The sequence below is a fragment of the Taudactylus pleione genome, unplaced genomic scaffold (assembly GCF_031769625.1).
Source record: "Taudactylus pleione unplaced genomic scaffold, aTauple2 ptg000113l, whole genome shotgun sequence".
NCBI lineage: Eukaryota > Metazoa > Chordata > Amphibia > Anura > Myobatrachidae > Taudactylus > Taudactylus pleione.
The window spans coordinates 15,004,194-15,030,558 of NW_028284515.1; the positions used below are offsets into that span (position 1 = coordinate 15,004,194).

The following is a 26,365-nucleotide window of genomic DNA, read 5'->3' on the forward strand; positions in this document are numbered from 1 at the left end:
ATACAGCAGTCCTTGGCAGCAGCCATTTCTGTGCAGCTAACGGTGGAAAGTGAAGACACAAGACATGAACGAGTCACAGTACAGATTTTGAATGTCAATCAACAATGACGGTTTATCACCATTTCTTTATTGAACCCTCCTCCTTCTAGTTCTAGAAAAGGTTTTAGCATTTGTGCTGCATGGACACTGTTGTGGTAGTCTGCCAGCTTGGAGTAGCTGTTTTTTTTAAATGTTTTTATTTAATATCCTGTTCGCTTTTGGCAACGGCTGCTGCCACCAAGGAGAAAGTGGAGATAACCCAAGGGGATAGCGTTCCCACTAGGCTGATTTGGCGGGGCGCCATCCTGCCCGATTTCAAAAGGACAGAATGCGCCCTGCCCTTATGGCTGCACCCTGCTAAACCAATTTGCTGGTTGCTGTCCCGGATAGTGGGCCACAGTGTCTCGTGTGGGGGAAAGTTGCGGTGCAGCGCTCACCACCGGTGAATAGATGCCGATGAAACGGGGTTGCGTCTTAAAGACACCCCCCCTTTTCTTGTGACCACCCACCCTTTTCAGATGAGAGTGCACGGTCCTAAAATGGACGCTAGGGGAGATGTACTAAGCTTTAAAGAGAGATTAAGTACCAGCCAATCGGCTCCTAACTTTCAGTTTATAGGCTGTGAAAAAAATGACAGGAGCTGATTGGTTGGTAGTTTCTCTCTCTCTCTCTCTCTCTCTCTCTCTCTCTCTCTCTCTCTCCACTTTATCACTCTCCAAGGCTTAGTACCTCTGCTCCCAAATGAGGTACAGATATGCCAACAGCTTTTACAGTTTGCAGAAATAACATTTGAACTCACTGGGACAGGAAGTGGGCCAAGATGTTGCTCCAATCAGCCTTGTCCTTGGTGTGATGACACCCTTCCTTGTGACCTTGTCATTTCCCATTGCCTTTGGGGAAGATATGAGTGAGGTATGGCACAGAGCTGATCTAAACCACAGCCACCTGTAACTGCTGTCTGCGGTACGTGCTCACAGAGGTTTTCTATAGATCGGTTTCATGATCGGTGTATGAGGAAACGTGCACCCATGTCACTCCTCTATCTCTGGATGTGAAGCATTGCTTGTTCTTGGCAGGCAGCATTTGTCACGAGTCCCAGGTAATAATGTACCTGGACTCTTTGAAGTATGAGCGGTTAATCAAAATTATTAATTCTTTCATTAGAAACTGTTGTTTATCTACTGAGGGGAAGACCTACTGTTAGTCAGCTATGTAACCTATGTGGGATATAACAGAGCCGTGCTTGTTATCCATGCTCTAACAAATGTTATCTCTGCAAGTGTTTAGCCTGTGTATTGATCAAGCTATATACTATACATTATGCATTATTTTGAATCTTTCCCTTTTTATTGGCTTTCTAGGTAATGTTTAACTGTCTCCTATTTCTCCTATGCTGGATACTGGTTGAAATGCTGTTGGGCTTGAATACCTGCTACATGCATTTTTAGATAATAGGTCTCCGCTGAGTATTACAGATCGTGTATCTAATCCGAGTCATAGCTGCACAGCAGAGACAAATGCTGGGTATATACTACACTATGTGTGTACCCGGCCATGATACGACGATGGAGATAATACATCTCGCCGTCTGTACACACTACGCGATGCAGTGGAGGACGGCGTGATGTGTCATTCCATGATGGATCTAACAGCATGGCATCATTCATTGCATCGTCCCACCTGCTGGGCAGCACAGCAGGTGGGGTAAGATGGGATGAACGACCCCCAGGTATGCATGAGCAGGGGTACACACAATGCGATATTCAAAATATATTGTTTCGATCCACACCAAAATGATATATCGTGCAATGGATCGCTTAGTGTGTACCCGGCTAAAGAAACCATTTTGGGGAGTCACCTGTTAAAATGTCTCAGCAAAGGGTTATAATTATAATATGTAAAAGTATTTACCCTTGATTTAACTTTTATTTTTAATTACGTTTTTTTTTTTTTTTGGTGTTCTGGCCAGAAAATAGCAACATGAGAGACCACCAGACACTGCACAGGTATAAATGAATGGTCTTTGTTGCCTTCCTGCTGCTGTGACGTACAGTTTACTGTACTGTACACAAATCACATAGACCAATTCTAACGGCAAATGCTATGGGCCCTCTTGCCTGGGTTGGGTATGGGATCTCGGCGGTTAGAATCCCGGCCAGTAGAAGGTAAGCTCACCAACCCTTACCCCAAACACTAACCCTCCCTCCCTCCCCGGTGCCTAAACCTAACCACCCCCTCCCCGATTCCTAAATACTAACCGTCCCGATGCCTACACCTAACCACCCCCGCCCTGCACCCTAAACATAACCTCCAAACACCCTAAACCTAACCCTTCCCTGAGTGGCTAACCCTAAACCTAACCCTCCCCTGAGTGGCTAACCCTAAACCTAACCCTCCCCTTAGTGGCTAACCCTAAACCTAACCCTCCCCTAACCCCCGATACTTCCCTTCGGGGACCGGCGGTTGGGATACTGGAGCCGGGATCCCGACTCCAGTATTTAAACCGTCTGCATCTCGTACGCCGAGATGCTGACTAGAGCTATGCACCGGAATACAGTGTTCCCTGAACAGCGCAGTGATAATGTAGGGCTCTAATCTGGTTCAAGTAAAATATTTGAATACATTTTTAAAAATACATTCTAAAATGGAATAATGATAATTAAAAAAAAACAAAACAAAACAATTTGTCTCCAGTTTTTGTGAAAATAGTTTTTTTTTTCCGTTAAGTGGTTAAAGCAGCCAATTTATGATCAGTTCTGTGTCAGGCCACCATTGAACTGCCTAAATAAGCTACATGACATTTGAGCAAATATAACATTTATTTTTTTAACCAATGTAAATTATACATAGATAAAATATTTTTAATATAAAATAATTTTTTTTTTTGTGCTGTTTTTTTTTTTTTTTAGTTTTGATGGCTAGTTTTTCATTTACACCAGAGACCATTATGTGACATTACTTTTAATAGCTCATAGGGTACAGGACCATGTACATTTAAGTGAACTGCATTTAGCTAAATGCTCAGCGTATCTCAAGGGTGTGATTGAGAGTCAGCTGTGTCTCTATGTTCTCTGGATGATTGTAAAATGCATCTCATTCACCAATCTCTTGAGAACACCATGGCAGATGGGACCAATGATAGTAAAAGTTCTCATTACTCAGATTTCCTAATACTATAAATAAGATGGATATTTCAGTGAAGTCACGTCTTTACAGGCAAATCTTGACAAAGTCGTCCAAGTTGGCCTGCATGTACGGTTGACCATGGATATCATTATCGCTCATGCGGGAACGCGCTTCGCTGGTCGATCTTTCACTGCATAAAAATGAACGATTTTATTGTTGAACGTTATCGTTCAGGAAAATCGTCCCGTGTGTATGCAGCATATGACTAGCACACGCTCGTACATAATTCATACATGAATTGTGGTGTGGAATACCAGCGCTGAAGGACCAAAAATAGAAAAGAAATATATAGGGGCCCATGCACAGTTGAATGCAAATCTGGTTGCAGAGCAAATCTTTCAGGTTTTCCCACTGCGCATGCCCCGGAATCCAGCATACGCATGTACGGACAAGTCATAAGTAATTCAGTGTTTTTTTCCACTTGCAGCCACGTAGGTGGAACTAGGTTGCAGTGAGGCTTTCTCACGTGGAATAAGTTTAGTAGGGGCGTTTAGATGGCGTTGCGGGCAATGCTGATTTGTGTGCCATTGTAAATAAGCCCAATTTCAGAAGCATCTTTTGCTCCAAGGACAGAACTTCTGCAAGTTTTCACCAATTATGATAACCATTGTGAAACCAAGTGTACATATAGGGGCCGCCCAGCCACAAAAATGCCTACAGCTCGGAATGTGCGCAGAAAACTATATGCGTATAATGTGGGTGCAGTTACAGCCGTCATGCTTTTAACTGTGCGTCGGCACCATAGTGTTTATTGTTTAATAATAAAAAGGTTGCATATATTTATCCACTTCCTTCTAAAGTGCTTAATGTAAATTTCAAGAAAAATGGTGTCAATTCTTCATAGTGGGGTTTGTGTGCAACTAACATAGGGGGCAATTCAATTGAACGCAATGTTGAATAGCGCAGGGAATCTGTTCCCAGAGCTATTCAATTGACCGGACTGTTAACCCAGAATAGAAGATTTCTGCTCGTACCCTCCTGAGGTGCGAGCAGAAATCCAACTAAACTAGGACCGCAATGCTGTTTTCGGGCTTAGCGCGTGCGCTAACAGCATTACGGAGTCGTAGCATGCAGGTTACCGCGACTCAACACTCAGCTTAAGGTGCGGTAACCTGCATCTCCCGACTTAAGTGCAGGATACGATGGTGGGGACAATTGATTAGCTCCTTGAACGCCTTCCGAGCGCTATTAAACATTGCGTTCAATTGACGTGCCCCCTAGGTGACCGGAAAAAAAAAATTGATAAAAACAACAAAATATTGCACACAGTTGGAATGTATAATATTGCAATTATTGGTGAATCTTCTCACCTATATTTTAATGATAAATAAGTCTTGTTTTTTGTGTAAAGATTTTGGCATTCTATTTACAGGGTGAATTTGTAATACTCCATAATAATAAAATTAAAACATAATTACTTATCTACACACCCCAGAAGAAAGGGGCCAGAAAAAAATATACTTTACCCTTATTGGCACTGTAGAGGCAAAGAGATAAGATATATCACATTTATCCAAGTTCACAATCTATTATTTGTTTTATTATTTTATTCCCTCACACACATCCTAATGTTAGTTGAGATTATAGGTGCAGCCTTAAATAAACACTGTCATGACCATTAAATTGGCAAATAAAATGGAACCCTCTATAAAACTGGTCTCCTGACAACCAGTTGTAAGAGGAAATACTTAGTTGATTAGCATGGACCATCTGGTTTAAAAATTGCACTTGTAGCATTGGACCTTCATTATATAGGTAATCTATACTAATACTATGAGAACGTTGTGTGAGTCTGTCTGTACCAAGTTGGCGCAAAAATTACAGTACCGATTTTCATGGAAACTGCATAATTGTGTAGTGGAAACTCCTAGAAATAACCTGCACTTTGTTTCATCTCTAGCCCTCAAGTTAAAGCTGAGCAATAACCAAAACAAAATGTATTGACATCGTCAATGCAAGAGATAGGTGTGACACCATGCACGTGGCCGGTAAGGGGTGAGGGTGAGGTGCTTTGGGCCCGCGGTCAGTTGGATAGGACAGGCTACATAGCAATCTGTGCACAGGCCACACAGTGACATTGGTGGGTGAAGGTGCTGCTGCCACCAGTCTGTATAGCGCTGCTGGGCCACCTTCGCGACAGTCCCCTATGCAATACAATACAACTAGAACACCTCCAATAAAAATAAAAAAAATGTTGGCAGAAGCGATTTCATCCTGATGGAAGCCGCGGGCAATAGTTACTATACAATAGAAATTGAGGAGTGCATCCTGTGACCACAGTCAGCCTGCGGTTAATCTTAACCCATGGCCAGTATTTAAGGCTTAAATGTCTGTTGATGGGCAAATCTTCTTTTTTTTTTTTACATATACTTTAGAAGTTGGATGATAACTTGAGAAAATAATAATAATTTTTATTTATATAGTGCTTTTCTCCCATAGGACTCAGTCGCTTTACAGACATCAGAAAACATGGTACATTGTAAGTTCACAAGTAGGCTGAATATTTAGGGTGATGGAGTTGAGCGTTTACTCCGTAAACTCAGGAGCCGTTTAAGGTGTAACAAAGAGATTATATTATCTCCCGCACTGTTTGCAAACTTCAAATATGCAAACAATCTACTCTCTGTTGCGGGTGCACTGACTTCTGAGTATGCAGATGCTTTTTTATCCTATGTTCAGTCTGCAAATGTTGCAGATCAGCGCTCCGTGGGAAAAATAATTGACTCGATGGTGATGGGCCATCCATGTGTGACCGAGTGACCCCACTCAAACATACGATCATAGATTTGTTGTATGTTGAGAAGGTTACTTGCCCTTGAGCAACCTGATAGAACTCCCTCAGTTTACCAGTAACCGTCTGTCACTGACTCCTCCCAATGCGTTGTGAGCGGGTAACGTGCTGCCGTACAGTCTCCTATATCGACACTTGGAACCACTTCTCTCTGGCTCATAGCACCTGGTGGTATGAGACTGCTTATTCCCCACTGGTCACTGACTATCTGCGCTTGGTATCTGGCAGAGGGCTTGAGCTTGGAGACATAGTGCTCTACTCTATTCAAGCTTGAATTTTCTTGAAAGCAGGAACATGTTATTGCTCAAAGGATATGTCTTTACAATGGCAATTGCTCCATAGCATACAATGAGGTGGACACTCCTGATATTATATATCCTCTGACCGTCTTGATAGAACATACACGGCCCCTTTTAGTTTCAACACACAGTACCGCAGGGGGTAAGCCCATACTGGTCTCCTTAGCCCAGGAACGGGGAACCTCAGGCCCAGGGGCCATATAAAGCCCGTGGAATCATTTGGTCTGGCCCTCGGAGCTTTTTTCTGCACCCTGCAGCCAGAATCTATGCAGCAGCGTCCTTAGGAGGCTTCAGACGGTCACACCGCTGCCTTACAGCTCCCCGAAGCATCCTCAGGATGCTCTGGGCATTGCTGTAATCACAGGTGATTTTTGCCCCGCCCCGTGTGACGTCACATGGAGGGGGCGTGGCATGCACCGGGCCCGCAAATAATGTTATATATCTCAAAATGGCCCTCAGCAGATAAAAGGTTCCCCACCCCTGCCTTAGCCAATCAATGTGCTATGGGGAGTTGACCATGCCCCTGGTGCCAGAAAGTGTTGGAAGGATGGAAGGGGTCTCTCCAGAACTTACTTCTTCTGGGAGGAACCTTATCACCTCCACTGGCAGAATTTAAGCTCAAGAGACAGAGTGACCAGATCACCAGGCAGCAGTTTCAAGTATTCAGTTACATGGTCAACATTTACCATGTTGACACTATACTGTTAACATTGATCGGCATGTTGACAGGTTAACATCCTTAGAATGTCGACATGTTCACAATGTTTACATCTGAAATGTTGCCATGGGAAATATCGATATTACACCGCCAGGATGGTTAGAGAGCGGCTGAGGGGAAGAAAGTGTTAGGGTTAGGCACTAGAGGGAGGATTTGGGACAGGGCAGGTGAACACCTTCGCATCAGATTACTCAGCTGAAACTGACGATCACATTTATTTATTTTATTTATTAACAGTTTCTTATACAGCGCAGCATATTCCGTTGCGCTTTACAATTGTAAGCATTAATAGAACAAAACTGGGTAATAACAACAGACAGATATATAGGTAGGAAGGCCCTGCTCGCAAGCTTACGATCACATGACTGCTAATGTTAGTGACCGCTGGGCCACTGGGGACAATAGGTCAACATTCTATCATGTCATCCGTGTAGACATGATGAATATTGACATGGTAAATGTTGACATTTCTACTATGTCGACATTCTCACGTCCACCTACTGCATGACAACTGTCGACCTAACATATCACGCCCGCAGTTTCCTTATTACCAAGCTGGAGCCTTTTAAGGCTCCAGTGAAACAATTAGCTGGCTGTGATGGCGAGCTCTCCCTGAACCTCCTAAATACACTCGGACCCAGGAGGCTGCAGGAGAAGACCTTCCTGTTCCCTGGGATGGTGACTGCTGGGATCAGCAGCCCACAGAGGGCTCCAGATCCCCCTAGACTACAAGGAAAAAGGCAAGTGCAAATATTTAAAAACATTCAACATATAAAAACCTAATAAATATATAAATATATATACAGTATAGCACAGCACAAGACCTATCAATGGCACATTAGTTTATACATTTTCAGGGCGCCCAGTGCCGATTAGTTTTTTTTTTAATGATGCTGTAGCACGAGGGATTTAACCCCCTCAGTGCCACAACCACCATCTTTGCCATATGGAACGGGTCCCGTGCCCACACTTTGCTCCAGAAATTTAGTGATCATGCAGTTCTGTTTTCACATACAGTGCATCCGGAAAGCATTCACAACGCTTCACTTTTTCCACATTTTGTTATGTTACAGCCTTATTCCAAAATGTAAAATTAATTTTTGTCCTCAAAATTCTACACACAATACTCCATAATGACAACGTGTAAAAAGTTTTTTTTGAGATTTTTGCAAATTTTATTAAAAAAATTAAAAACCACTAAGAAATCACATGTACATAAGTAGCCTTTGCCATGAAGCTCAAAATTGAGCTCAGGTGCATCCTGTTTACACTGATCATCCTTGAGATGTTCCTACCGCTTAATTGGAGTCCACCTATGGTAAATTCAGTTGATTGGACATGATTTTGAAAGGCATACACCAGTCTATATAAAGGTCCTACACTTGACAGTGCATCAGAGCACAAACCAAGCATGAAGTCCAAGGAATTGTCTGTAGACCTCCGAGACAGGATTGTCTTGAAGCACAAATCTGGGGAAGGGTACAGAAAAATATCTGCTGCTTCGAAGGTCCCAATGAGCACAGTGGCCTCCATCATCTGTAAATGGAAGAAGTTCGGAACCACCAGGACTCTTCCTAGAGTTGGCCGGCCGTCTAAACTGAGCAATCGGGGGAGAAGGGCCCTAATCAGGGAGGTGACCAAGAACCCGATGGTCACTCTGTCAGAGCTACAGCATTCCTCTGTGGAGAGAGGAGAACCTTCCAGAAGGACAACCATCTCTGCAGCAATCCACCAATCAGGCCTGTATGGTAGAGTGTACTTTCTGGATGCACTGTATTGTCCTGAACCTTGTCATTATTTCAGGCCAGGTTGTTCATTGTAATTTACTCTTAAGCCGCGTATCCACTACGTGACATTACTGAGCGATTGCTCAATTACGACATCGTAATCGTGTAATCTGGCACAAATCATGCAAATTAATGTTGAAAACGACCAGTGATTCGCGCTCCCGCTGGTCGTTGCTGACATCCATCATCGCTCGATCATGCTGATCAATCTGCCGATAACGACAGGTTGCCCATGTTCGGGGATGATTGATGGTGCCTACACTGAATGACTGATCGTTCAGTGTAGGCACAGCACAGACTGAAATGACTGAACGATTAAAATGACGCAGTCATTTCACAGTCTGCTAGTGGATACACACCTTTAGTATTTCATCCAACATACAGCAAGCACCGACATGCACCTCTGACTGTACTGTAACGTGTCTAGCCTCCGGCCTCACCAGCATTGGTAGTGAGAAGATGCTAACATAGGACCTGATTCAGAGATGGACAGTATTGCACAGCTGCTGCGTCCTTGTATTCAGAGGCTGTGCTAAAATATGCAAAAGCAGCAGGAGGCGTCTGTAGTAGAAAGATTCGCACTGCAGGCTTTTGTCATCCACTACTGTGTCCGAAGACGCGGTATCAGATCATCTATATGAGCATTGGTCATATGAGAAACTCTTGGGTTACCCAGGATGACCAGTGTTTTGACTCTCCCGTGGCCAGTAAAGCTGCGTTGGATGACACAGACTCTTGCCTTAGCATGCCTATAAAACACGACTGGCAAGCCCCCATTTTGTAAAATGCTCCATGTCGCTATCCCAAATGGCTGTAGACTGTCACTCACCAGATGTCTGCGGCCGCACGCCAACTACGCTAAACCCGATCTGCACATGCGCAGTTGAACAAACATCAGAGATGGACGTAAACCATCGGGTTTCTGTACATCTCTAAATTAGGCACGTAGACAGGTTTATGATACCAAAGGTAGAAAATTACTTTCTATTTAATCCATAGTGGAGGCACTGCTGTACCTTGCAGTGTAGAGGGCACTGGTGATGGAGCAGGGCACAAACTTACAACAGACTGGTTGATTTCTGACTCCTCCCTCTCTGTGTCCTTCCCCAGTTTATCATTTTGTGCCCATAGAGTAGGAAATGTTTTTTTTTTTTTTTTTCCTTCAGTGTAGAATTTTATTCACTACAAAAGAACGCCTGCATTGAGAGTGCAGTCTCCAGCACTGATAGCTGCAGATTCTGCCACACACGGCTCTCCTGGCAGTTTAGGTCACCTGGCCCAAGGAGCGAATTGGAACTTGAGACCTGTGACCTAATTGCACCCGACCACACAAACTATGCTCCAGGAGCCACAGTAGAGGCTGTGTTTATGCTTCATTGTCTCGGTCACCCCTCATACATGGCAGGAACGCGTTGGCCAAAAGTGGTACTACCCGGTGGATCTGTCATTTGTTGCCCAGGAAGAAGGTATGACCAATTTTAATCCTTGCTAGTTTCTTGAAACCGGACCTGAAATTGTGGGGACTGTATATTAATTTTTACAAATCACCTTCCTTCCTTATATATATTTTTACATTAATGTACGTTGATTAAACCGGTCTTAAGAAGACACAGAGTTGTTTTCATCACTTGAAAGAAAACTTTATATATTAACAAAGATCTGACAATTGTGAGTACCGGTACAAGTGATTATTGGTCTTTCATCGGCAAAGATATCGTTTTATATGCAGCAGCACTTTTATTCGTGTAAGTGAGGTATGCCACCTCTATTTGTTTACTACATTGATTTGTTAAAGATTCCTTTTATAAGAGTCAGACCTCATCATTTGAAGAGAGTTTGGGTACGCAACTCCTATTAACTGTGGTATCTCATCTTCGTGTCGGTACCTTTCACCCTGATAGAAAAAATCACAAAGGTGGAATTTCCATCATCGAAGGTTGGAAATACTGCACATTTCTCTCACATTTTCTCTTTTGTGTACCTGTAATAGCGAATCACTGACTAGAGGGAATCCCTTAGGAAAAAAAAAAAAAAGCAGAATACTCATCCAGTATATCTCCTATTTTTTCTCTAAGGATTGTATGATTCACTGTATATTTACACTATATCTACATAGAATATCCATCCTTGGTGACATTCTTAGTAGCGACATTCTTCAACACCACACATTTCGAGACTTGTAAGCGGTCCGCTCAGAGCGGCAGGCTTTCCCTCTGAAATGGAGCGCCCATGTAGAAAAGATAACTGCTATTAATACAAAATGAGTGCTGCTGTTCCCACCTAAGGAAAATGCGATCAATATAATACACACCCCAGTCGCCCCCTGATGACAGTGGGGATGCGGCTGACAGGAAGCCCTCGCTTAACATGATTGGAGAGACACTCTGAGCCACCACGTGTTCAAGAGCCTTTCTGTGTCCCAATCTGGATTAGGAATTTACCAAAATTTCTCTTTCTTGGGAAAAATGCTGAAATTTGCTTCCAGTAGACCTTATGGACACCAGGGGTCCTCACAGTTCCACCATTTGGGTAATTCAGACACTGTCCCCTCATCTTAGGAGGCGGTGATGGCCTAGGGTACTTTTGAATTTGAAGATTTAAGTTTATTCAGTTATACAAGTTATAAACTTACAGGAAGCTCCACAAACATCCATCCTTATTTTCCCCACAGCTTACAAAACTGAGGCAAAGCCTGATAGGTGCTTTAGTATTTAGTGAACCTTTTGCATGAACTGTCACATGCTTGAAGAGGATATGGTACACTGGAGACTCCACCTAAACTGTATGTTACCATTGATGTCCTCTAAAACACTACCACATCCCAAGGTTAAACTGCTGCTGCTTCTAACCATAGCACAGTCAGAAAACATGGCTGATATCCAATTGCGTAACAGCTCAGTGAAGATCTGCAAGCAGTGTTGCCCAGTGCTGAGTTGCTGCCCTTGATGGATCTTACCAAGAAAGTGTCAAAATACCTGGGTATTTCCATGTGTTCATTGGAATTGGATGTAGTTCAAAAAGACCCTGGAGTGGTTACTGTTTTTGTCTTCAGACCAGCTAGTTGGCAGTTCCTTTGCAAATGGACAAAGCTTTTCCTCCAGGGGGCCTCTCGCAGAGGTAGATGAATTTAGTCATGCTAATATCAAAAATTCAACCCTGCAGATAAACCATCTGCATTATAGAACCTACCACACAGTCTTTTCTACGGTGGAGGCCTGTCTGCATTGCTTCTGAGACCATTGTATCAAGTCTTCTGTGGATGCTTGGTCATCATTATAGTGGTCACAATCTGGACCTTGCAGGCCCATACCTCCCCCTCGACTTGGCGATGGCACTCTTAATTTTTCTCTGTGGTCATGGCTGTCATGGCAGCTCTCTTACAAAGCAAGAGGATAATTCCATAGCTGTACGATATCCTTGTCAAATAAACTTAGACCAATTTTTCTGTTAGATCACCTGAACCTTACAACAGCGACCCTGGAGTCACATGGTTAGATAATCAGTTACCTAAAGTCCAATCTGCTTCTGACTCGGCATATGATTTACCTGGGTATCATGCTTGAGTTGAGCTGCCAAAGAATGCTTTTTCTTTTGTAGGTGAAATGTGGTCCAGAGTCAGATCACCGTTGTCTCTCAATCTAGTTTCCATTTAAAGTTCCTATTGTAAAGGGTTTCTTGTTTCAAAAATGGTTTACTTCGCCTGCTTTCATTCAAGACCTTTACAACTGGAGAACCAAACATCTCCTGGAATAAAACTTCAAAAACTTGTCACTTGCTGCTGGTGGCTCAAAGACAAAAACATCAACAGGGGCAGTCTTTTCTCCATATGCGATTTGGACTGTGGTGACCATGGATGTCCGCTTACATGGTTGGTGGTGAGCAGTGACCTTATACCTTCGACTCCAGGGCCTTTGGTCTATAGATGAAATGTCCCTTCTATCAGTGTCCAGGCATTCTTGAGGGGCAGACAAGTAAAAATTAAATTGGACAATATGATGCAGTGGCTTACATCATTAACCAAGTGGGAACCAGGTGGCATTTTTCCATGCAAAAATCATCCAATATCATGCGTTGGCTTGAACGCAATGTCCCAACCATTTTGGTAGTCTTCATCAGTCGACCAGCCATCCATCCTGGAAAATAAACTTTACACTCAAACTTTTTAGGTAAATAATGAAAAGATTGGGACGTTCAAAGTTTGACATGATGGCCTTTTGGCTAAACCACAAAGTGCGTTGCTATTGTGTGTGAACTCCAGACCTGGGGGCATCATTAGAAGATACCACGATGGTCCCTTGGTACTACATCCAAGTGTCCGTGGTGAATGCCATTTACAAATGGCTTGCTAAGTCAAGACCCCTTCTTGTATCAGGACTTGAACTGTCTAGATTTGATGCATGGCTCTTGGGGCATTGATCTTGCAAGCAAAGGGGTTGTTGGACATGGTTACTCTAGTACAGGGGTGGGGAATCTTTTTTTTTTTCAGCCGAGGGCCATTTTGATATACAGAACATTATTCGCGGGTCTGGTGCAGGCCACACCCCATCCGTGTGATGTCACACGGGCGGAGCCACAATCGCCGGTGATTACAGCAATGACCAGAGTATCCTGAGGATGCTCCGGGAGCTGTATGGGCAGCGCTGTGAGCGTCTGAAGCGTCCTAAGGACGCTTCAGGCAGCACTGCTGCATAGATTCTGGCTGCAGGGTGCCATTCTAGGCACCCTACAAACCTAATGAGGCTAACAGAAAAAAGCTCCAAGAGGGCCAGACCAAATGATTCCGGGGTCCTTATACGGCCCATGGGCCTGAGATTCCCCATCCCTGCTCTAGTATTATCTAGGTTAACAAACCAACTTCTAAATTACTCCTTTGTGTGGATGGTGTATCTTGTATGGTGTACAAAGCATGGTTTTCACTATTCCTCTTTTTGGTTGACACGTCTTTTTTACAGTCCTGCCTGGATGCGGTATTGTCTTGCTTCTCTCAAGACTCAGGTTTTCTGTTTTATCTAGATTTTTCAGCTCAAGCAGGTTGCCAAGTGGGACCTTAAGTTGGTACTTGCTGATTTGCAATAGTCTCCACTCGTGCTTTTTCAGTCAGTAAAGCTGAAATCGCTCACTTGGAAATGTACCTTTCTGTTATCCATCTCATAAGCACGGATGGTGTCGTACCTGACAGCTTTACCTTGTAATCTATCTCATATTTCACAAAGATAGAGCTGTTCTTTACACCAAGTCCTTCTTGTGAATCCAAACTTAACTTTCATTTCAATCGTAATTTTGTCTTTTTCGCTGGGTCAGTCCAAATTGTCCACTTTCATAATAATTTTTTTCAATTTTTTTTTTTTGGTCTTCTATGATGACTCTGAGAGACGTTAGCCTACTTAAAAACAGTCTCTTTTGCAAAGGTCATAGCCATCCATTCACCAAACCTGTCTTTCTGAAGGTGTCTTGCTCAGGATCGGGTCCTAGCTTATTCTACCAGGTCGATGAGCTCTTCTTAGGGGTGTGGCATAAAGCCTCAATGGACCGCGAGCTGTGGGTTGGTCTCCTGTCCATACCTTCACAAAATTTGAACATCTTTTGTATCTAAGGATGCTGTTTATGGGCAAATAGTTCTGTGCACAGCAACTGTTGTACGTACCCTCCCCTATCAGCAGCTTTGTAACTTCCCCAAGGTACAACTGTGTCCCCCATTATGGAAGAAAGAGACCATAAAATCTGTTTCTGAGTCCATTAGGAGCACTAACAGTGCATGGTTTCCAATTTCCTAGGTGTATTCTTTACTGGCTGACAAATTTTTAAAAGATCCACAAGTGGAGCTAATTATTCCACTTGTGATTCTGTGAGGAGACCTAGAAAACATGCACTGTTAGTGCTTGGGAAACACTGCATTAGGGGAACACTGTGATCTCCCGGTTTTCTGTAGTATATCTTTGTTCCGGTTGTTTGTTTGATTAATGGTTTGTTTAGTCCTTCTCATGGGCTTTATTCGTAATAAACTGAAATCCTTACAGGGGAGGCGTCTGAGTTCAAAAAGTCTGTATTATAGTTGTGCCCTGCTCCAGCACTAGCGCCCCCTACTCCCCAAGGTAGAGCAGTGTCCCTGAAATGATTTTTTTTATTGCACTCTGGTGGATACTTTTAATACGACTGCATTAAGACTTCAGCAAAATTCAATCAGGTTGTGATGTTTGTATAGCAGGATGTAAATGAGAATATTTATAGCTTGTTTCTGCTCACAAGGGGGGGGGGAGATAAAGTTACATGATACAGCTCAGATCTGGACTGTATAGAACACAGCCCTGGTTTATACCAAACTTGTACATCTCTGAGCTTGTTTTACTATTTCCAACATATAAAAACCAACCATGATCTGCTTGTTGCTGATGTGCTGTTCTTCTTGGCTTTTGATGTCTGTGGTTGTTGTGATATCTGGTGAAATAGTCTACTTTCATCTTTGTTAAAATATTAATTAATCATCCATCAAAGGCCACCTAACTTTTATCCTAGTCCTTTGAACTGTTCTGTTCAGAGCATTTACTAATTTGTTTGTACCTTTTGTAATTATTTCACTCTGTTATATTTAGGGTGTAACTACCAAACCGTTTCTTATTTCGCCATGAACAAAACTGGATGTTAGTTACTGATATGCAATTGGCAAATGAGCTCACCCGCTTTCTAAAGCTGGGTACACACTGAACAGATATATCTGCAGATGATAGTCGTTCATACACACTGAACGACCATCATCTGTCTCTGGCCGGGGGATGTGTCCCGCCCCTCTCCCCGCGGCCTCCGCTGCAAGTGTTATGGGCTGTCGGCAGGCTGCCCGTACACACTGCCCAATGGACAGATAGATCTGCCATCGGCTGTGCAGCAGCGACAATGCGATATGTCTGTGAACATCATAATTCAGACACATCGCTAGTACACACTGGCCGACGGTCACCCAATATATTGGCTAATCAATTGATCGGCCAATTTATCTGTCAGTGTGTACCTAGCTTTAGTAAACTGCCTTCTTCAAGTAGCCTAATTTTGGTGAATTAATATCACGGTATTGGTATTCCATTAAACATTTCTGCAACCCACTATTACAACTCCCAGAGGAAAACCTTGCATTGGTCGAAACACGTTGGTGATACACCAAAGCCAATATTTGAATCATATCCCTGATAATCCCTGCACACAGACACTGCCAACTGAGACCCGTACACAGCTGCACCACGTGATCAGGAAGTAACAGAGACCAGAAAGGAACAGAGCACCAGGACGCCGAAGATGGGCACCCGCATCCGCCGAGTAGAAGACACGGAGCACGGATAGGAGGAGGAGTGATCCAACCACACATAACGACAGGAAGATAGGTGAGTCTCTGCAAACGGAGGGGGAAGCAGGCCTAGATAGTGAGCGGTCGCATCCAGCGGTTCCCCTCCCAAGACGGGACTGTAAGGCTGTACAGCCGGAGTGCAGGGTACAGTCTTTCAGTAGAGTTATCACTCTCTCCGTCCACAGCCTATACAACCCCAGTCCGGAGATCCTGCACCCCAGTCTGAGTGGTTCTTCTCCATCTTGACCAGAAGATATCCCGGGCAAACAGCATCTCACAGCAAGTACCTGACTCAAATTGAAATTCTCTATATCAGAAGCTATTAAACGCACCTATTGGATGAGATAGCGGGACGCCGCTAGTCTCTCTCCCCCACACAGTATCATTGACATATTTACCATTCCCCATCCTCATCAAGGGTCTCAGTGCAGCCAACACTCTTCCTACCAAAAATATTGACATATTGAGTGCCAACCAGCACCTCTATATATAACATTTATTTTAAATTGATCATGAATGTATTAAGTGTATGTTTGACAATATACTTTACTGTATATGTTGTATTCATATCAGAGTAAAACATTTTTTTTGTACTGCGTATGACAGTTTGCCATTAATACTATATGCCAAGTATCCTAGTATCAGGACACACACCCCAGTCATAAGGCACATTTAGTGCATCACACTTGTTTAGATAGGTGGAGCGCTGAATATTCTATCTTTAAATAATATGGGGTGATGGCAGAAAATTGCTCTCTTAAGCGTGAGCTGTCCTTGAATTTAATACTCTGACGTAGAGGGAGGATGAGGTTTCATATGGCAGATTTTCCAATGTGACCTTTAATAATATAACCTGTGTGCTGGGAGCTTTCCTTGCTGGCTTCCCGTGTCATTTTGTCTCCTGTTTTCTGGGCTAATGATTATTTATCCTAAATGAGAGGGTGTGTAATCTTCTCTGGTGAGAACGCCAACTACAATAAGAGAGATCTATTTCCTTCTGTAATGATCAGTGTAATTAGCGGATATAAGAATTAATCTTGAAGTGGTGGTTTATGGGTTTATTATTAATGACCATTTTCAAGAATAACAAAATAACCTCTGCAAAACATGGTTTTAAGTAGGGACGTTAATCCCGGGATCGACGGGATCCCAGGATTTTGGCCTAAAAATGGCCGGGATTGAATCCCTGAATTTGCCATAAAGTTTTTTTTTTTAAGATGCCGGGCTCAAACTCTGCCCGTCTCCCCCTCCCCCGGCTGTGCGCATCGCATAGCGAGACATGAGAACACGGGTCACGCTGCGCAGCCCTCCGCAGGCTGGTCCGCCCACCCACCTCTCTACAGGACACCGCCACCGAAAGGCTTTTTATTATTTATTTATTTTTTAAACCGACCCAATCCTGAGAATCCCAGGATTGGTCTCCATAGTTTTAAGTTTGTATTCAGAGACTTGTGTACTGCTCTTGATAATACAGCAATTTCACACATGTAAAACAAAATGGTATAATAAAAATGATTTGTATAAAGGTGGTTTCACATTAGGCGACCCCTTGATGTGACGCCTGATGGTGCCAGCGAACGACATATCGGGCAGTCGGTACACACTGCACGATCCGGTGAGCGACTGCCCGATATATCGTTCACCGGCACCATTGAACATGCCGGCATTAGCAGCTGGGCCGCTCCGCACGGACGGCAGAACGACCCCTCTGTCGGGCAGCAGGGGCGTATTGGTTACACACGAGACAATGTGCCTGAAATGTCGCCCGGATCCGCGAGACCAGACAACTTATCGTCTAGTGTGTTCCCGGCAGGTTTCCCAGAAAGAGAGATTTATTGCAGAAGTAGCTCCTGTGTCCTCCATATGGCATTTATGTAATAATGTCCTGTATCCGTTATTGCGTAGTGGAAGCCGTAGGCTCCCCCTATAACCCAGCCATTAAAGGGATGGAGTGAAGGGGACAACAGGTGACTCGTTGAATTACCAGTTCAATACTAATCAAAATAGGACCTTTTCTGAGCTTTCTTAAATAGGTGCTCTTGTAATTGTATTTATTCACAAGCAACTTGCATTTTATGCTAGTAGTTATGTAATGTACGGTGTAAGACAGTCAAATAAAATGAGATCGGGGATTTTAACATGGATTTATTGAAAGATACCAGTGTTCCGATCAAATCTTTCTTTCATGTCATGTCAGAATCTATTGAAAATGTTCAATGACAATGTTTAATCGCCTTTCTTCTGATTTTAGCTAAGAAAAATTGGTGGTGGTGGCTTTGGGGAGATCTACGATGCGCTGGACCTGTTGACGAGGGAGAATGTGGCCCTCAAAGTGGAATCTGCCCAGCAGCCAAAGCAGGTCCTGAAAATGGAAGTGGCCGTTCTGAAGAAACTACAAGGTAATGTCCTCTCTCCTTATAATGTCAGTCTCCTGGCTTTGTGTTTGGTACTTTTGCATTACAAATATGAAACCTAAAGGTAGTAACATCTTTCTATGCCAAAGGGTTTTCATTTACTAAACCATATACTTCGGAGAAAAAGGTATAATATGGTCAGTTCTTCTAGAAGGTGCTAGTCATCTGATTGGTTGCTATGGGCAACATCTCCACTTCTAAAAACTCTCACTTTTAATAAATTTACCCCTAAGATTACATTTCCACTAGGTTGTAAGATCTCATGTGTAGAGCCCAATCCATCCTTTGTCTTCTTGCCTGCAATCATATTGTCCACCTTCCATGTCCCTGTCCTAGGGAGCACTGTTGCGTCCTACAAAATCATTGACCAGGATACTGGGGTAGGCTCATAAAATATAATTTTGTATCACTAGATAACAAATGTATAATTACATATAGAGTTTACCTTCTCACTTTTATTGCACTTACCTCTTGCACAGATGTTCACTATAATGAAGTGATGGAGTTAGAAAAACATATTATAATCACAGTGGTTAGTGTGCTCACACTGCCGCTTTTACCAACAGTCTAAAAACATACTGTTAATTGGATACTCACAGCACTGACTGTGTGTGTGTGTGTGTGTGTGTGTGTGTGTGTGTGTGTGTGTTGTACACTGTAAGCTCCATTAGGGCAGCTGTGGTTGGGAATTATTAAATATCCTCTGTAAAGGACTATGCAATATGTTGGGCGATGATGTATGTAAACAAATATAAATAAAAAGGCAGCTTAAGTGTTATCAAGTTCACGGAAATGTAACTCAGCCAACCCCAGCTAATCCACACATCTGTGTACACAAGTTTGAAATGGGAGGGACTTGACTATGATGTAGCTTTTCTGTACTCCAGAAGGACACCAACAAGCACTGATTAGTCCCTGACATATTGGTACTGGATCACTTTGCTGTCACCTTTATGTATGACTATGTTCATATTTTAGTTTGTTTGTTTGTTTCCACAAATTGTCCAGATAATTGTGGCCACGCTTCTTACCGCATGTAGGAGATTAGGAGGCACAATAATCTTTAAGAGATTTCCACTTTAAAAAGCAACTTTACTAGATTCTTCATCTCGCAAATAATTTTTGGGCTGCAGTCCTTCCCCTGGGACCTTCAGCATTCTTGTTTTTGCTTGTGCTCAGCAATATCCATAACAGAATGGGTCTGACATGGTGGCTCTAATGGAAAACCCAGATGTGTCTCTCCTGCTACAGCTATATGTATGTGACATGATCCTGCTAAGTACGTATGCCCAGGGAAAGAACCCGAACCAAAGTACAATTGTAGAGAAGATTTGGTAAAATACATTTACATTACATTAGTGGGAAAACCTTTTTAAATTGTTGTTATAGTTCCTCATATGGTGGTAAATGGTTATGGTTTTGGAAAGACCTTCTGTAGTGTACTTTTGGTTTTTTTCTGAAACACACTGTTCTATAATAACATTTATGTTGTGTTTACATCTTTTCTTTTATGTGGGAACCTTCTTTAAATATATAAAGATATTGAGCAGTAATCGTGGCAGAATTATGGCCACCATAGGGGGTACAGAGGAGGTACAAACCCCAGTGGGGAGAGAAGTTGCCGAGAGAGAAGGTGCCGCCAGGCCACTGCTCAGTTGGAGCTCTATTGCACATGTGGAAGATATTTACTATTCCATTTCTTTATCAGATGCTAGCCTGACCTTGTAGTTACAGAACTCTTGCTTCCATTTAGGGTTAGCTTGGAGTCTTTTGGATCACTCATAAGTGCAGAGTACAAGTAACCTGGTCTGAAAGTGTCCTCATATCTTACTGGTTACGATTGCCCTGACCCAGGTTTAATTAGTATTAATTCCAACATTGTATCTGGGAGAGCATGATCCAGCACAACGGCGGGACTGGTGCTATGCCTCAGTTCGGCCCAGACACATAAAGCATGCAGCTTTTAGGCCAGGTTGTTAGTCTCCCTGGTGTCTGCCTATCAGAGATGGTAATCTGAGCCAGGGCTCGGTTCTGTTAACTCTGTTAGCTTTTCCAAAATGAACCTTGAGGCCCAGGCCATGATGGCTAGGAGTTTTCTGGTGGTAGCGGCCCAGACTATGCTAATTGCAGATTAGCCATTGGGTTTGGAAGGTGTATATAGTGTGATATGTACGCAGGGTGTTCCAGCTTTCCAGTTCCTGCTACCTTGCCTCCTTTTCTGTTTGCTGGGAGGCTTTGATCAGGGGCTTCATCTTTGAGGGTTCGGATCTCAGTCTTGTCTCTGTTTTTTGCAGGAAGGGGCAGTCATTAATCTCTGATGGCAGTCATTCCTGCAGGGTGTGGTTCACGTTAAGCCTCCTGATTTAAATATTACCTTGGTGGCCTTTCAGAGTTCCCAAGTCAGGCTTGAGTCTGTGGAGCTGTGCTTCCTTCATAGAAAGTCTATTTTCTGTGGATGGTCATGGTAGGGGCTGACCAGCTTCCGGGCAATCTAAAGCACCATACAGTAGTTCATCGCCACTATCGGACAAAGGTCAGTTTCCTATCTACAGGCTGGTGCTGGTTTCCATTGGGCATTCCTACAAAAATCCTTTATTTTAAGAAATTGTATGTTAAAATATTTATATATTGCAGTTTAACTTTTAAAATGGATTATGAGGAAGAGTGAATACTCATATTTCTGTTGCTATTCGTGGAGAAAGATATAATAGAAAGTTTATAGTGTGTCCGTTTTAGTCATTTATTTTTAAACTAATGGAAGTTTTTATGTCTTCTCAGAATGTCAGCTTCAGACACTTAGTACTTTTTGAAATGAAGATTTAATGGCAATTTATTGATTTTTTTTTTTTTTTTTTCGAACCACTTATTTGCTTCTTACTATTTCATCCATTTTGTCCCAGAATCATATTTATATGCATAGTGTACACATTTTTTGTTTTTCCTTCATCCAGATAGAGAACCGTTTATGCACAGTTTTTTTTTTTAATTCAGTTTTTAAAGGCATAGTGTAACACTTAAAGCCATAATGATGATTATGATAATAGTAATAATACTTTCTCCAGTGCTAACCAACTGCATATATAAAGTCCTTTCCATGAACAAATGTAGCAAATACTATGGAACAAATAAGTTGAAACCCAGAAAATAAATATTAAAACCATTTACTGAATAAAATATGAAAATCTAATGATAATAAAATAAATGTACATTTAACAAAAATATTAAATATATTTTATTAAAAACATAGAAAGATATACAATATAAATCAGAACACCGGAGTACTCAGCAGTGGCATAACAAAGAGTCTTTGGCACCCAGGGTAAAAGGAAAAATGGCACCCCCCCCCCCCAACTGTGTGCGAGCGCCGAAGGCACGTGCAGCAAAAATTGGGCATGGCCATGGAAAAATGGGGGCATGTCAACATGACACACCACAGTTTATCATCACTCTGGGAACATTACTTTCCATTCCATATGCACCTTAATGCCCCCAGTAGTAGTGCCCCTTACGTAATGCCCCCTGTAGTAGTGCCCCTTACGTAATGCCCCCTGTAGTAGTGCCCCTTATGCAGTGCCTCCAATAGTGCCCCGTATGCAATGCCCCCAGTATTAGTGCCCCTTATGCAATGCCCCTTACACATAAGACACCCACACACAACACTATACTTGCCTGAATCCCCACTCCTGCGCCCGCCGCCTTCCTACTGCTCCTCCCGCTCTGCACTATCGTCTCTCCCTTCACCAACTGCAGGAGCCGGAAGGCGGAGCTCAGGAGGGAGCTCCAGCCTCCAGCAGCTGCAGGGATGGAGCTGCCGGGCGCCTGCCGATTACAAAATATCAGCAGACACCCGGCAAATGAAGTAGGCAGCGGCGATGTCTCTCCAGTCCGGCACCGGCCCTTGGCAGCAGCCAAAAAGAATCTGCGTGACTCCTATTGGCTGTTGCTGGCTGCTCCTGGACGTCCACCGTGATTGACTGATCGCGTGTCTACGGTCGATCGTGATCGACTCTTTGTACACTACTTCGGTCCGTCATCGACTGGTGTTAAATGATGGGATTATAACGGTTGGAACCCTGAAGAGGAGAAAGTTCTTACAGATGAAATGTAGCATCGCCAGATCTTGTGACCAAGCATGATGACCTCGTTCACACCAATGACAGTAACACCTCTGTGGTGCATTACACTGATGTTCTGTCATATGTGTTGTCTCACATCCAAGGATGATACTAGCCTCACCGCAAGATACCGGGGACCTAATTCCGAGGCAACAGCAAGTGTGGAGGGCTGCAGCAGCCAAACGTACCACCTTATGCTAATGCAAGTATCTGCACGACTTCATGTGTAGAGTCACATCGCCCACTGTTTTTCCATCTGCAGTGGCAACCATCATCATTAATATCGCTCGCAGCCACTGTGTTGACTCCCAGAAATCCCCATCTCACAGAGAGAGATCCAGTTGCGCATGAGCCTCCATCACTGTACGTATGCAGGTGCAGCACATGCGCAGTTTGTCCTAAATCGCTAGATGCATCCACTTTCATGCTTGCGGCTCAGATTCAGGCCCTATATGCAACCCAAAGTGTTTAGTGAACACTCCTCTATTGAGTGTTTACCATGTGTTTGCGTGATGCAGCGCAGACACCTAGGCTGATGTTGGTTACTAGGGCTGGTAAGCTCAAGAGCCGTTACACATCTTTCCCAAGTACTAATGTATCCTTGAGAGCCACAAGAACAGACTGCATATAAAATATATATTATCAGCAGAGGTATAGTTTCCATGGACACAGTTTCAAATAATTATTAATTGCTACTTTGCATGGTTAGGAAGAAACTTTGGAGGCTGAAACAATATTCATGAGAATAGAGCTTATTATTTAGTTTCTAAGGCGTCTATGTACTAAGACTTGGATAGGGATAAAGTACCAACCAATCCACTACTAACTGCTATATTTCAAACACAGCCTGTAAAATGACAGAAGCTGATTGGTTGGTACTTTAACTTTCACTTTATCTCTCTCTCCAAGCCTTAGTACATAGACCCCCACTTCACTAAGTCATAAAGTCTGTCCAGTCATAAGAATGTTAAGACATCAACCAATCTGATTCAACCTACCATTTATCTAGTACATTTTATTAAATATTAGCTATTATCTGATTGGTTGCAATGGATAACACATCCCCTTGTCCTCTTTAGAAGGGTTGATGAGCCCCCTCCCCCCAAGTCATGGTCAGTAAAGCATGAATATACCTTCATAAATGGGTGCATAATTGTATACTCAAGACTAGAGACTGCTTTAAAATGTTATCTTTGATTTTACTATATCATGATAATGGTAGATTAAGCGGAATCAAACTATTTCAGAAAAGTCTTGTAATTTTCTAGCTGTCTTAAAGCAATTATTGATCTGCGCTTAATTTTCTCAGGCGTTTATTGTGCTTAACTGTATCCCAAGCCTCAATCCTGGTCCTGTGATTTGCCAGTTACACTTGGTAATTTACCTTGGTCGGTAAAGCTCTTTACCAATCATATAAATGATCTTGCTTGATAAATAGCAAATGTTTTAATGCCTTAACCAAAGAAACAATAATCGGACGTTTTTAAATAAAAATATATACGTTTTCCAGGAATTTACTTACATCGTGTAGTGCTAGATCAGAGGAAGGAAAAATGGAAAGTCCATATTTTTAGCTCTGCCCTTTTGTATATACAGATGTGTCCACATCTATCCTCCATGCGCTACAAGTCGCGCCACGCATAATGCAGGAGCTTGGTGTGACTCGGTAGCGCTGAGCGTCTTTTCATGCGTCTTTTTACCTTCAAATGCGTCTTATTCGCACTGCTATGTGAATGGAACACACAAGCAGCGGGATGCAATCAGGAAGCCGGCTGACGTAAGCCCGACACCCGGCTTCCCGACTGCATTATCCCGGCGAGGGTTAAATGACAGGCGTCTAAATCTAGACGCCTGTCATTTTTCTGACGCCAGGAGACCGGCGCCTGGCATCGCGATCGAAGTGATGCCAGGCGCCGCCAGCGGACAGCCGCGAGGGGGGGAGGTTTAGGTTTAGGGCTCCCGGGGGGACTTAGGGTTAGGCACCCCCCGGGAGGGTTAGGGTTAGGCTAGGGGGAGGGAGGGTTAGGGTTAGGCACCCCTAAGGAGGTTTAGGGTTAGGGGGGTTAGGTTAGTAGATACTTACCTTAGGGCGATCGGGATTTCCAGTGCGGTCGGGCTTCCACTGCTGGCCTCTGCTGTTTTGTCGGGCTGCCGCTGCCGGGATTCGAGCTCCCGGCCATGCGGCCGCCGGGATAGCATACCGATTCCCAAGCAGCTTCTGCTGATTAAAATTAGATGCAGCATGCCTATGTTCTGTGTGTGACTGCGGGTGTCTCTGCATGCTAAACACTACACATTTTAATCAGCAGAAACGGCTTGTGCTATCTAGTCTCATCGCCGTGTGACTAAGACTCATTTGAAGGTAAAAAGATGCACGAAAAGACGCTCGGCACTGCTGAGTCACGCCACGGCATGGCGCGACTTGAAGTGCTGTTTACGTGCCAGGAGACTAGATGTATGTGGACCCACCTGTAATATAATTTTTGGGCACTAAGAGGTTCTCTCTGGCATTCTGTATAGACATGATGATGAATTAATGTATATACAAGAAGTTTTTTTAAGTTTATAAAAATAACTATTTGAGTGCTTCAAATACAGATTATCCCCTTGCTTGTACATAACTCCTGCAACTCGCTGAGCATGTGCAGATTCATTGTATAGATTCTTCAGCTCGCAGTACAGCCCCCACCAGCGACAAATTGTTTGGAGGCATCAGAGAGAGGTTTTGCTGCTAGTTGTGTCCTCTGTAGAATAAAACGTATGTTTAATGATGGTACATTGCAATTATATTTAGTCTGGGGTTCTTATTAAACCTGACTGACAGATTGTCAGATTGTCAATCTGAAACTTGAAAATGTAGATGTGTGTTGTTATCCTTTGTTTTGTTTGGTCATGGCATTCACGTGTTCAGTAATATAAAAATAATGTTGTTATATAATAATACTCTCTTCTCATAGATATATATTTCTATTTTAGGCTTCCTCTGGAGCTTATCTACATAGGTTGCACAACAGGTTTAGCTTAAACCTAACGATTTAATGTTACATGCCATATAATCTGTTGTGTGAACCTCACTGATCACAATTAAATATTGTACATGCTTTGTTTCATGAATTAGTATGTTTTGGCATTCAGTCCTATAATTAAAAAAAAAAAAGGTCTGAGGACAATGGCTCATTTAAAAACTGCCTGTTAGATCTGAACGTTCTGCAATTAGGGCCAAATCTCTTTTCAGTTTGCTCATACACAATCCATGAGGCTTGGCTGATAACGGTCACCAATCAAAGTTTGGTCTGTAGTCATTATGTCGACATTCAGTCAAAATGTCAGCAAACATGTCAACATTAACGATGTCTATGGTTATGTCGGCATTTTGAATGTTGACAGTAAACAATGTTGACAGTACAGAGTTGGGGTAGGGTTGGGGCTTAAGCACTTAAAAACGATGTTGACATGTCATATGTCGACATAATGTCCACTCTGACATTCACACCATGATGACGATTTGAATGCTGACATAACATTCCCCGCCTGTCTGTAAAGATTTGCCCTTTCATGATTAAACTTGAATGGATTTTAATCTTTCAAAGCTGTCTATAGTAGTCTGTGGAGTTCCACTATCCGGTGTTTTTGCCCAATGTTGTTGCCTGTTATATGGGTAAGATGACATTCGGGGTAATTTC

General features: G+C 43.0%; 1 protein-coding gene across 2 annotated transcripts in view; it reads left to right on the forward strand.

Moving 5' to 3' along the window:
* TTBK2 (tau tubulin kinase 2) overlaps positions 1-26,365 on the forward strand; it is a 112,990-nt gene that overhangs the window by 25,328 nt on the left and 61,297 nt on the right. For both annotated transcript variants that reach the window (XM_088471338.1, XM_088471339.1), the window contains exon 3: positions 18,405-18,552. In XM_088471338.1, coding sequence (XP_088327464.1) covers positions 18,405-18,552 — 148 coding nt within the window. The remainder of the gene's footprint in view (positions 1-18,404; positions 18,553-26,365) is intronic.